The sequence below is a fragment of the Diabrotica undecimpunctata genome, chromosome 2 (genome assembly GCF_040954645.1).
Source record: "Diabrotica undecimpunctata isolate CICGRU chromosome 2, icDiaUnde3, whole genome shotgun sequence".
NCBI classification, from domain to species: domain Eukaryota; kingdom Metazoa; phylum Arthropoda; class Insecta; order Coleoptera; family Chrysomelidae; genus Diabrotica; species Diabrotica undecimpunctata.
The window spans coordinates 26,784,573-26,797,589 of NC_092804.1; the positions used below are offsets into that span (position 1 = coordinate 26,784,573).

The 13,017-nt window shown below is 31.9% G+C and overlaps 1 protein-coding gene and 1 long non-coding RNA gene across 3 annotated transcripts in view; both read left to right on the forward strand.

Moving 5' to 3' along the window:
- Positions 1 to 13,017, forward strand: part of LOC140434367 (uncharacterized) — a 1,119,986-nt gene that overhangs the window by 96,625 nt on the left and 1,010,344 nt on the right. The window lies entirely within an intron of this gene.
- Positions 1 to 13,017, forward strand: part of abd-A (abdominal A) — a 228,070-nt gene that overhangs the window by 18,707 nt on the left and 196,346 nt on the right. Inside the window, exon 2 of one of the 2 annotated variants that reach the window (XM_072522553.1) lies at positions 1,182 to 1,226. In XM_072522553.1, the coding sequence (XP_072378654.1) occupies positions 1,182 to 1,226 (45 nt within the window). The remainder of the gene's footprint in view (positions 1 to 1,181; positions 1,227 to 13,017) is intronic. The other variant, XM_072522554.1, reaches the window with a different exon arrangement.

Consider the following 13,017-nt stretch of genomic DNA (forward strand, 5'->3'; position numbering starts at 1 on the left):
TTGTGGGTTGTGTTACACTGACTCCTGTATTTTTCCTTACAATCAATCAAATAATTGTAATTAAAATTACATATTTTATTTGATGGTCCGACAGTTCCGACATCGAAACTTCGATAGTTAAGTTGGTAGAGGCTTTTACTGTAGTGGATTTACCATAGTCTCGAAATCGTTCTCAAAATTTCTATAATTCAGCAAATAACTAAATATTATAATATTTCTGCCAATTGGCGGTAAATAAATTCTTTTGACAGTTTAACCTTACCTACTTTGCTCGCAATGACAATAATTCAGCCACGTATTACGCTTCCACAGTAAACGACCTTGAAAGGTATTGCTATTATCTCCACATCGACATCAAATCTTGATCTTTTTGTAATACATATTATAAATTATTTGATATCTTCTTCATTTAGTAGAATGAAAGAAGCTTCTTTAATTCTTTTTATTATTTATTGTTTTTTTGAAAATGAATATTTCCATTAGAGCCTCTAATTTCATATTTTTAATCTAATGTTCATGTTCGTATATACGAATATTTATAAGCTATGTATTTTATAAATACAATCCTTTGTTTTTCTTATTTATTGTTGAGTTTAATTTTTAATTAAATAGATCTCAATGTGTTTGTTGTTTTAAATGTTGGTATGTTGTATTGATTCCTTATCCAAATAGTATACCTACCATACTTTGTGAATGTTTTTCTTCAAAAACACGCAGTAAACAATATTTCTTCACATCATATATTAAGTATTTGCCTTTCCAATCAATAGAAATAAATAACAAAAAGGTGTTACATAGTCATATTGAAATAAATTCCAAGGCGAAAACCTTGTTTTCGAGATAAATCTCCGTTATTTGTCTCACAGAAATTTATTTTAATATTATAATTCAGCGTCTCGAAAGTAGAACTCACATTCCCACCATATCCAACAACCAGCAAGATTTATTACGAAAAATCTTGTTCCTTCTCCGATAAATGCTTCATTTGAATATCTGAAATTTATTAATCTATTTAAATAAATAAATTATATGGGACATTATTTAAATATTATATCATTATAAAGCCATGGTATTACCTAAATAACCATAACTTACGCGATAACACTGCTCCTATCTATATTACTGTACCATTATTATACTTTTTAGAAGGCATTGTGATAATTCTTATCTTTCTTTTCTAGACTGGATGAGTCCCTTTGATCGGGTCGTCTGTGGTGAGTACAATGGTACATATACTTTTTTATTTATTTTATTAATTAACGTATTTATTAGTTTGATTTTACTAACATTAGTCTTAATTAGATATAGAATATTTTATATAAAATTTATATCGTAAAGTTAATATTAAATTTTTTGAAAATTCGAGAAGTACCTAATCTACAAAACTCATGGTTCTCAATAAAACATACTTTTGTCCATAATATGTACTATAAATGGTACATAATTTTACACTTAATACACTAGCTTAAGATTGCGAAGAGCAGCGACGTGCGCAGATGATCGAAAATGAAGAACAAGATGACGATTCAGAACATTGTTGTCAAGTCTTGTCCGACAATTTGTTGTAACTATTTTATTCAAAGTGAGAACACAAGACGAGATCAAAGATTTTTATTCCAATTTTTTCAAAGTTACTGCTTTTCTGATGTAAATATCCTTAAAATTCGCATTAAAAAAAGTACCTGACACACAAAATTCTACATTGAATATAAATATAAATTACATTAATATAAAGTTTTGAATTTTTCAATCGGCTTTTTTCGTGTCTCGATAAATTGTAATATCTTATTGCTTTAAATAATTTTTATACTGGGTGGTAGAAAAAGATTGGTCTTAAATTATATCACGCTTTTTAGGGATAAAAATAAGTAAATTTGGCCTAACTTACCTATATGCAAAAGTGCACCCAGAAAAAGTTACAAGGTGTTGTTACAAAATGAAACCGAATTTTTTAAAATTGCCCCAAAACGGTTTAAAATTTAGGACATTTTTCACATTTGGTCCCGGTGAAGATAGATACAAATTAGCTGTCAATTAAGTTTCACAGAACGAAATATTGCGTTGGCAGTGTTGCCATGTCTTTAAAATGACCTTATAAAAGTACATTTTTATTATATTATTTTATGGATTCTGCAATTGTATGATTTATATAAAACACGAATGAATTAATATTGGTTTCTCCTGATATTAATTGCAGTTAAATTTTTTTTCGCAATTGCTTTTTGATAGGTTACCGGATAGATTTTTCAATATAGTCAGAACTCTCAAACCACCAGTTGCCAGATTGCAACAGATGTCTTTTTAACTTTATTATTTATACTGACCTTTTACTATTTACTTTTAAAAACTGTTTTTAAACTATTTACTTTTTCTTTTGTGGTAATTCTAAACTATTAATTTTTATATATCTTATTGCTTTTAATTGTATGTTTCATTTGTAATGTAAATTTCAATACTGCCAAACACCAATATTTCGTTCTGTCAAACTCATTTGAGGCTATCTTCACTGGGACCAAATGTGAAAAATATGCAAAATTTATATTATGTGTAAGAATGCCATGTCCAAGAAAATCGAAGTAGCGAAAATATTTTTTCTCGATTTTTCTACATTTTATACGGTTTCCAAACCTTCCCTCCTCCCAATTTTTTTTGTATTATTATATTGGATTAAAAACGTGGCGTCAGTAGAACGAAATACCTATTTTACAGCTTTTTTGTCTGTTATAATTAATTTATAAGATACAGCCACTTTTTTAAAAGCAATATTACATTTATATTATTGCTTTAAACTTGATATCTGTAACTAAACTGAAACTAAATTCCCCTAGTTGGCTGTATACCATGTATCACATGGTATCACATAATTGCTATCAACAAGTTCTCACAGACACTTCGTCTAACGACTAGCAACCCCAGAACTTAAACATCATAATTTTTAAATATCAAAAATGTAATTCAAATTTACAATAAACATCAACAAAACGAAGTTTAAACCTGGATAAACCACGTAAACACTGTAAATAATACTACCGCAGATATAAACCACAGAATTTGCACGGCCAACAGATGCTATTTTGAGCTCAATCTCCTCCTTAAATTCACAATTATATCGAGAAATACAAAAATAAAACTCTACAAAACAATACTACGCTCAGTCCTAACATATGGCTCAGAGACCTGGACTCTAACAAAAAGTGATGAAAACGTTAGGATGTTTCGAAAGAAAACTACTAAGGCGAATCTATAGAGCAGTGAATGACAATGGAGTGTGGGGAAGACGATACAACTTCGAACTTTGTAGAATATACCAGGAACCTGATATCGTAAAACATATTAAGATAGGACGTCTGAGGTGGATAAGGCATGTAATGCGGATGGAACAAAATGACCCAGCTAGAAAAACGCTCCTTGATAGAGCCATTGGTCAGAGAAGAAGAGTAAGACCCAGAACAAGGTTCCTTGATAACATGAAGACATGAGAAATATGGGAATACGTGCTTGACGGAGAAAGCTGATGGATTGGGATGACTGGAGAGAAATTCTTGAGGAGACTAGGACCCACGTATGGTGGTAAAGTCAGAATGATGATGAGATGTAATTCAAAGTTAATCAAACTACATTTAAAGGGTTTTTACCTACATAATAAATATATTGGCTTTACACAAGATAGCACTGATGATGGAATAGTTATTCCGAAACCGTTTTATGATGTAGCTCGATAGGATTTTTTTACATGATTCTATTGACAATGGTTTTAAAAACAATTACCAACAGACAAAAAAAATGTAAAATGGCTATTTCATTATATTGACGTCCAGTTTTTAATTCTATATTATACTACAAAAAACTTAGGGCGGGTAGGGGGGGGGGTAAAGCTTTGGAAAAAATATTTCCGCTTCTTTGGTTTTATTGGCCATGGCATGCTTACACACAGTATAAATTTGATCAAATCACAAGAATACTATCTGACTACCATAATCTAAGAAAGCTAAACTTTGACGAATAAGAATCCTAATGTATCACTAAAAGCTTTAATTTTTGGTAAATGAGCTGACATACATCTTCTTCTTCAGCCTTAAGTAATCCAACTTTGGACATAGGCCTCCCCCAAATCAATCCAGTGTTTTCTATTTTGCGCTACTTGCTTCCAGTTGTGTCCTCCGATTTTCTTAATATCTTACATCACATACATGAAAAATTTATTTACCACACGAAAATTATTATATCAAGCACGGAAACTAAATGTAAAAAACTGTAATTACTATTTTTATTTTCTACAAACAAATGGCACATTGTCAAAATTCAATCAAATTTTTACGAAGATATAGACACAATAACTTAATACCAAAGAAGTGGAAATAGAAACGCCAATAAACTTATTTTAACCTTTAATTGTGGCTTATTCCTGTTAAAATAGTAATTACTTTAAATGCCACAAAAAAATAGCTTCAAAACAATATTAAGAAACCGTAAAGGGCCCAGAGTTATTCAAAATTTTCGGAGATTGGAAATTCTTTACAAAAAACTGGCACATTAAATTCATTCATTCATTCATTCAATGGTCAAAATTTAATCAAATTTTTACGAAGATCTAGAGACAATAACTTAGTGAAAAACTGTAAGTATACAGATATACAGAAAAACTATGTACAGATTGTAGATTTTATTATATCATTTTTGTTTTCTTTTAAATTCTCCTATTCTTAAAATTTTTGCCACCATGTAGTTACTATCGGTAGTTCTATGACTTGTTTACAGTGTAATAATGGCAGGCGCCTCAAAAGCGCCTACAAGACACTATCTTTTTAACATTTTTCTTGATATTTAATACCATATTTACATCAGCTCTACGATAAATAGTGAATGGCCTTTGGCACGCTACTGACCTTTCATATGTAGGCAGACAGTAGGCACCTACCTATATCAGTTATTTAAAAATATTATCTAAACTCAAAAAAGTATTATATTTCCATAATTATGTAAGTTCTGTAAAACAAGGAAATGTCCCTCGTGTAGTAGCTTAACATAACATAAAATTAATTTTATTAAAATTATTTTAATTTTTTGATGGTCACCCGCTGGGGAAAAAATGTAAGAGTTATTAGAATTGCTGTATTTATATGTAAGAAAATTATTTTTGAACAGCGGGGGTTCCAGTAAAATGTCTCTATTTTTATAAAAGGTAACAAAATATACGGGCATGTTAAAAAATATGTACATGATGTTATTGTAGAAGTGGAATATTGATTAAAGTATTACTCAATATGTGACATTACAAATAAATACAGAAGATTCGCACAAGTATTATATAACTTATCTAGAAAATAATTTTGATCAAATACATTTAAAATTCAAAGAATCTGATAAAACTCTACTTCCAATACTTACTTTTACTTTTACATTACATTACTTTTTACATTACTTTTAAAGAATAAAATTACCAGCATAAGATAAAATGAGAGATTAAAATTAAATCTGAAGAAAGAACGGAAACAAAAAAGAAAAATCAAAGAAGAGATCTCCCAAGCTACGAAATGAAATAAATTCAAAATTAAATTTCTGAGTAGAATGCAATGTGATTTGATTATAAAAATAGCCCATATTATTGAAGGTACTGAGAAGAAAATAGCACCATTTTATAAGTTAATAATCTTAACAATAATAAAGGCGTTTTTGTCATAATATCCCTCTCTCCTCAGTCCTGACCCCCTGGAGGGATTGTCGTGGCCATCGTAATGTCCTGTATTGTTCTTCTCCAAAGATCTCTGTCTCTGGTCATTTCTTTTAACTGATGCATAGGTCTTTTGAATAACCCTGTAATTTAGTCGATCCATCTTGTGGATGATCCTTCTCTTGATCTTCGGAATAGATGTAATGCTTCTGTAAGTATTGGTATATGAGTAGGGCATTGAAAATCAGGTTTTTGTTTATTTTTAAAAAGCTGTTCTGCTTCAATTTAATTACTTCGATAGTTTAATAAATATGTTGGTATTCCAATTTTATCTTCAGTTTATTTTATTAGCTAATTTCATACACTGTTGAACACTAATATTTTAATAATATCCATACTCCTGTGCCTACAGTGGCTCCCATCGATTTACTGCTGTTAATTTAACATGGGTTACATTCTACTTTTACACATTTTTATGTCTATCTTTTCCATTGTGTGACTAATCTACTGAAAATTAGTCGTTCTATTCGCCCAAAAAGATCCTTCTCTTTAGGAATCCTTTCATTGGTATGTCAGTTTTGACCTTGCTTTACTTAATCTTTTCTATAGCCTCTAGTACTATCTATTTTAATATAAGCTACTTTGAGTTTTTAATGTCTTTGTTATGATATGTCTCCGTATCTTTTTGCGTTTTGTATAAAAGGCTCCCCACTTCTCCGATTTTACAGAGATCTCACATCTCTCTACATATCTACCTATCATCTTAATCTGTTTTGTGATGTAAGCGGATATGTTATTAGATGGCATCGATTTCCAAAACACTAATTTTAAGAAAACTTGCCACGAAATTGAAACCGATATCAACTGTGTATCAAACAATGGCTTATGAACATATTAAAACAGCTATTGGATAACGTTTTTTCTTCGAAAAAACAATGATTTTAAAAATTCCTGAATGCATCCAACATTTACCCTTCTTACGATTAACTGATAGTTTTATTTCTGAGATTTGGGCATCTGATGACTTTATACCTGGACATATGCGTGGTCGCCATAAGAACAGAGAGCAAATGCTGTAGATGAAAATATTAAAAATTCCATTCGTGCGCATATAAACTCTATTCCAGCAAAGGACTCCCACTATGCACGAAAAGAACAACTAAGATGAGTCCTTAATGTTTCCCAAATTGTTTTGACTTATAATGAATGAATGTTACAAAATCACCCATGCGATAAGCCAGACACCAATAGCACATTCAATACTGAGTTTAATATCGGCTTTTTGCACCGAAGAAAAAAATCAGTATCTCTCTTGTAACACCTTTGCCTTAAGCAGAGAAAGACCAAATAGACAAGGAATATGCTTTACATATTAATATGTGAGCCGAACTGTTTGCGAACTGCTCGTGAGCTGTTCGCGAAGAGTTCGTTGGAAATATGTTTATGTTCAGACTATCCAATAACCTAAGTATCTAATAACAAACCGAGAATTAATTTACTTCGTTATTCTAAACATTTCGGTATTTTGTTTAGATTATCTGTTATTAATTTCTCTCGTTACTTTTGAATAAGCCGCGCTCGTTCAGCAATTTTCTTTAACCGAATGATCTCATCGCACACTTAGCAGAAACAATTTATAGACACAATTTATAGTTCTGCGAACATTCTTTGTGTTCGTCCCAAAAACCGACAGGCTGTGGTTCCTGACGAGCAACGAACGAACAGCCTCGCAAGCTGTTCATCCCGTCGTACAAATTAACGAATATAGCGTTCACAAACGGTTCGCGAACAGTTCTGCTCGCATACGTGTACCCGCCTTTACAAACATAAATGTGAATCTTGGACCCTAAGACAAGCTAAAAGAAGGAAGATAGACGACATTGAATTGTTCTGTTGGAGAAGAATGTCACAGGATAAATATTTCAATTTTAAATGAGCTAAAAGTTAGCAAACGGCTATCCAGCAAAGTTCGTCTCCAATAATTAAAATACTTTGGGACATGTTATGAGAGCAGATACAGAAAACATGAAAAGACTTATTATCCAAGGAAAGGTAGAAGGAAAAAGATCACGAGGAAGATCTCGAACAAGATGAATCGATCAAATTACAGGCATATCCAAAAGACCTATGCATGAGTTATAAGAAATGACCAGAGACAGAAATCTTTGGAGGCGGACACTACACAACATCACGATGGCCAAAAATCATGATAAAGAGGTTTCTAAGAAAACAGCAACAGTTGTAACAGCCTGCTTTGATTTGCAAATTATATTAACTACACCCCAATCAAAATTATCATTGTTATATTATAAAAGACAGTTCAAAGGATATAATTTTACTATCTTTGATATTGGATCTGCGGAAAATTATTGTTATGCAAATATTATCAACTATTTTATAATTTGGAAATGCTCATGTTCTAATAAATAAATCAAACAGAGATAATTTTATTTACTTGTTGTTAGTATGTATGATATGAATTCCTAGATACTTGTTTGAGTAAAAAAAATCACATTAAGGTTAAACTTTGTTTTGACGTATACTTATTAGTTACCATTTATATGCACCTAATTAAAGAGACATACTTTGTTGAAAAATCATTGTATAAACCACTTACAATGATCTCGTAATCTCGGTATTGTATCTCGACCTAAATCAAGATCATAATTTTAACAACAATGCGGTACGTGAAAGTGAAAAGCTGAGGAAAAGTTATAAAATATGCTGAAGTAAAAAAAGAAAATGTGGAATTTTTTTTAAATCGCTCTCCTCTAAACTACTCAACAGTGAGTTACAATGTTTTTCATCAGGTGTCGATATGTTGATCCGTTGATTGTGTATTTAGGTCTAATCTAATCGTTCTCTGTCTTTTGCTATGACCACAACATTATCGGCAAATCTCAGATGGTTTAATTTAGCTGTCTATTGCTACTCCGTTATTTCATCATTCTAAAGTTTTAAACATATCTTCTATAACTAGTTTTAACTAGTTAGCAGGACTAACTGCTCTCTAGTTTTATCGTTTGTGATTCTTCTGTTTTTACTTGCCATGTTGCATGTCGTATATATACTTGCCTATGATTTTTATATATCGGTTATCAACTTTATTGTTGCTTAATTGCGGATTGCCCACGTTTCTATGAAGTCAAATGCCTTCTCATAATCTACCATAGCTATCCAAAGTGAAGTGATAATATTGAAGTAGTTTGATATTTCCTTTAGAAACCTACATCTGCTTCTGTGTAAAATATATAATGCAGACAAAAAATTTAGAAACATGCCCAGTTTTAAAATACTCATCTAAATCAAGTATATATGTTACGAGCAAAGCCCGAAATTGGACAATCCTAACATTGTACACAAATTATTGTCCACTTCTAGCATTGTACCCCCAAAATGTACAATGTCCGAAATAAACAAAATAATTGTCGAAACGCTCATCGGTTCAAATCGATTATTATTGACAAGCGACACACCAAATCAAAAATTGAAAAATCGAATCGAAGAAGAAATTCTTTTACAATAGAGATATTGTTAGTGAAATATTTCAAAGCTTCAAGAGATAGATACATCACTATAATATAGGGAAGGTGTTTGTAAAACATCTTAGATTTTCAAGAGATATATATGTTAATTTAAAATAATTTAATTCTACGAATCCAAAAGTCAAAAACACTGGTTAATTATGGATTTATAACCTCAATTGATGTTTGTTTGTCGTTAATAACAAATGGGGAATAATCGTAAAAATCGATATGAATCGATATCTGATATATTATCTCAAATTTTGATGCATGGCTACTTATTGAAATTCGAACATTGTACAGCAATTATTTTATACAAAGTCCGCCGATTATATATATTTCGGAGATTGTACAGTAAAGGGGTACAATGCTAGAAGTGGACAAGATTTTTTGTACAATGCTAGGATTGTCCAATTTCGGACATTGCTCGTAACATATACACACAATTTGAAAAGATTTTGTATAACGTTTTTTGGATATTCCAAGACTCTTTTTTTATAAATAAAAATCGCTTATTTTGCATACGAAAAAAAATTACGAATGAAAACAGACAGTACGGTAACTTTGACATCATCATAAACTTGTAAACATACGTTATTTTAATATCTCATAGTTCCTGTAATTCAATACCGAAAATTTATTAGCCTGCAAATGCGATGGCAATTTAAATATTGTTGAGGCTTCTGTCTGGACAAGCCGACGTTGTTTATTAAGCATTTTGTGTATTCTCAGCATTATATCAATTTTCACATTAACACTGCCAATGAAGCATTTTTATTGGAATTAGATGTTGATACATTATAATAGCATTTAAAACCGAAACATTAGTAATAAACCTAAACAAAAAAGGGTAGTTGGGGGTAAAAACGCGCAGTTTCGTTATCTCCTGTTGTCTTCAGAAATTACAGTTCAGAACTTTTGCAATGTTATTACGGGATAGCTTACATATTGTTTTTCCATTTTAAGTATCGAATAAGTTCACTGATAGATGAAAAAGTTTTTAAAAAATCTTCATTTGCATACTGTTGCCCCTACAAATGGGACAGTAGTACACAAGTGCGTATTTTTGCCCCAAAATTAAAATGTATTAAACCCCAAATAAAAAAAATAGGCGTTTAAAAGAAATCCAATCTTGATTGAAAAAATCCAAACGTAAAATACAAAACGTTAATCTAAAAGAGAACTGTATTTGGCGAGGTCGTCAGAGAATCCTACTGATTTTGAAAATCTGGAAGTGCTGGTTTTTATTGGCTTTGAAAGCTCTAAAACATCAAGACAAATTCATCAGGCAAAATATTTGGTACAACATCAATGTCTTGCTCTTCATCGTTATCGGAAAAATGAATATCACAAGAATCAATACTTTCTTGATAGGAGAGTGCTACTGATTCATCAGATGATGATTCGTCAAAAGCTTTCCTTTTGGCAGTACCAAATTTGGCAACACTTGAGATTTGATCTTTTGATTCTTCAGTAATGCTTTTCTCTCCTTCTCTTTTTCTGCTTCCTTCTTTTCGTCTTGTTCGTCTAAAAGTCGCTCCTTATTAGGTGTCGATGTTATTAGGATTGACTTCAAACTTTTCCTGGTTCGTTTCCTTTTTATCTTAAGTTTCGGGAAGGGAATAATGTCTGAAGGTGAAATTACTGACTGTTCTGATTTTGATGACGGTTGGGGCTATTTCGTATCAGTAACAGTTTCTTTTTCAATATTTGAAGGAACAAGTACGGAAATTCTGACTTCCGATTTTGATGACGGCTGGGACTCTATCGCATGAGTAACAAGTTCTTGTTGTTCTTGCTTGAACTGTATAAAAACATGACCTTTATCGACTGAATCTTCACCTAAATCTGGCTCTGTTACTTCCGCTGTCATAAAATCTGAGTCCGAAAAAATATTTTTATCTAGTGGGTAGATTCCTGTAGACCGAAAGCCCTCTCTTGCTATATCTACAGTAGCAATTTTTGCAAATGCTGTGGAAAAGAGACCAGCCACTTGGTAAATGGAGAAAACTTGTCCTGGATGGGAACTGGTCCAGCTGTCAGCGTCGCTCTCATAATAAGCTTTGGTTTGAAAAATACCCGATCTACTGGCTGGGTCTTATGACTGCTATGTGGTGGCAGACTTAATAAGTGGATGAAATTATATTTTGCAAATTTTACTGCTTGAACACTGGTGTGCGATACATGATTATCTAGAATCAGAGGAACTTGATAATCAGATACTTGATAAACGTTAGAAGAAGATTCATCCGTTTTCGAGCAAATAAGAAAAATGGAGGGATATGGTGACCAATTGCACTCATAGAGCAAACAGCCGTAATTATTTGTCCTTGCTCGGCAGTTACAGCTTTTGATACATCTATCTTTCCGACTGGGGCAACATGTTTGGGCAGATGGTTTGGGTCTGTCTGAATGCTCGTTTCATCAACGTTATAGATACGGTTGGGAGGTAACTTACATTTTTTTATAGTGTTCTCCAAAATTTCAAAATACTGAGCTAGTTACACTCTCTTGAAGCCCATGGTTCTAGGAATACTTGTTTTTCGTGGAACTGGTAAAGATAGTCAGTTCCTTTTCATGAAAAATCTAGTTAAGTCTCGACCAGCTAACTAATTTACAGGTGAAAATGGATGCTCAATACGGTTTCTTACACTATAAGAATAAATTAAAAAACGCAATGACTTCAGCGTAATTCCATAAAATCGTTTGTCGTGTTCTTTGTTTGAAAACGAAATACTGAAGTATTTCGTTTTCTTTGATCTTGGTTAGAACTGCTTTAAATCTGCCTAAAGACTGGACACCATTTCCTTTTTTCATCCTTTGGCGTAGTGTCGCTTCATGAAATCCTGCAGCTTTTGCTCTGACGTATAGAAACGCCATTATTAATAAGTTCACGAGCTTCGCACAAAATAACTTGTATCAAAGGCTTACGCTCTGATTTTTTTTGTAGTTGCTGGAAAACAGAAACAAAGATTTAGATGAATTGAATATTTAATTCCGAAATTAGTAGTAACAAAATTAATTTATGATAATGGGAAAAAATACGCATTCGTAGTTTTGCCCCATAACTCTCGCGTATTTTTGCCCCATTCGACAACACTGTCAAAACCATCTGTTGAGATTTTAAGGACCTAACCGCAGTCGAAAACTCTTAAAATAATAACCCACAATCAAGCCAAGAAAACACCCGAATAAACTAATTCAAGGAAAAATGCCAATTTTATTTTATCACAAATTAATTTTGTTATGCCAATATTACAGTGTAATAGTAAAAAATAATATTTACCTCATAGTTTGTAAAGGACGCCCTGAATTAGCTTTAAACTTGGAACAACATATATATCGCACACTGTTGTCAAACGTTTGTAACTAAAATCGGTTCAAACTAGACATTGGCGGCAAATTGAGGTGCGTTCTTTTGCCTCGTGCGTGTTTTTACCCCCAACTACCCTAATGCAAATTGTTATTATTTACATGGTTTTGTTTATTTTTACTCCTCATTCACATGGCCATGTACTGTATGTTTTTTTTGCAATACTCATTACCGTTCAGAATTGTTCACAGATCGCTTGTACTGAAAAAAAAAACTATTAGTACGAAATTTATGAAAATGGACAATAAATCGTCGAAACAAACAAAAAAAGTAGTACAGCAGGTGGTACTGTAGACTGTAGACTAGCGCAAAGCTTCATACTGTTTTCTGTCTTTTTAAAATTTAAATAATTATTTATTTATTATTTTTTATAGATTTTAATAAAAATGAAAACGTTTACATGTGGTATAACGGATTCCGTTCGTCGTTAAAATGAAATCTTCCAACTT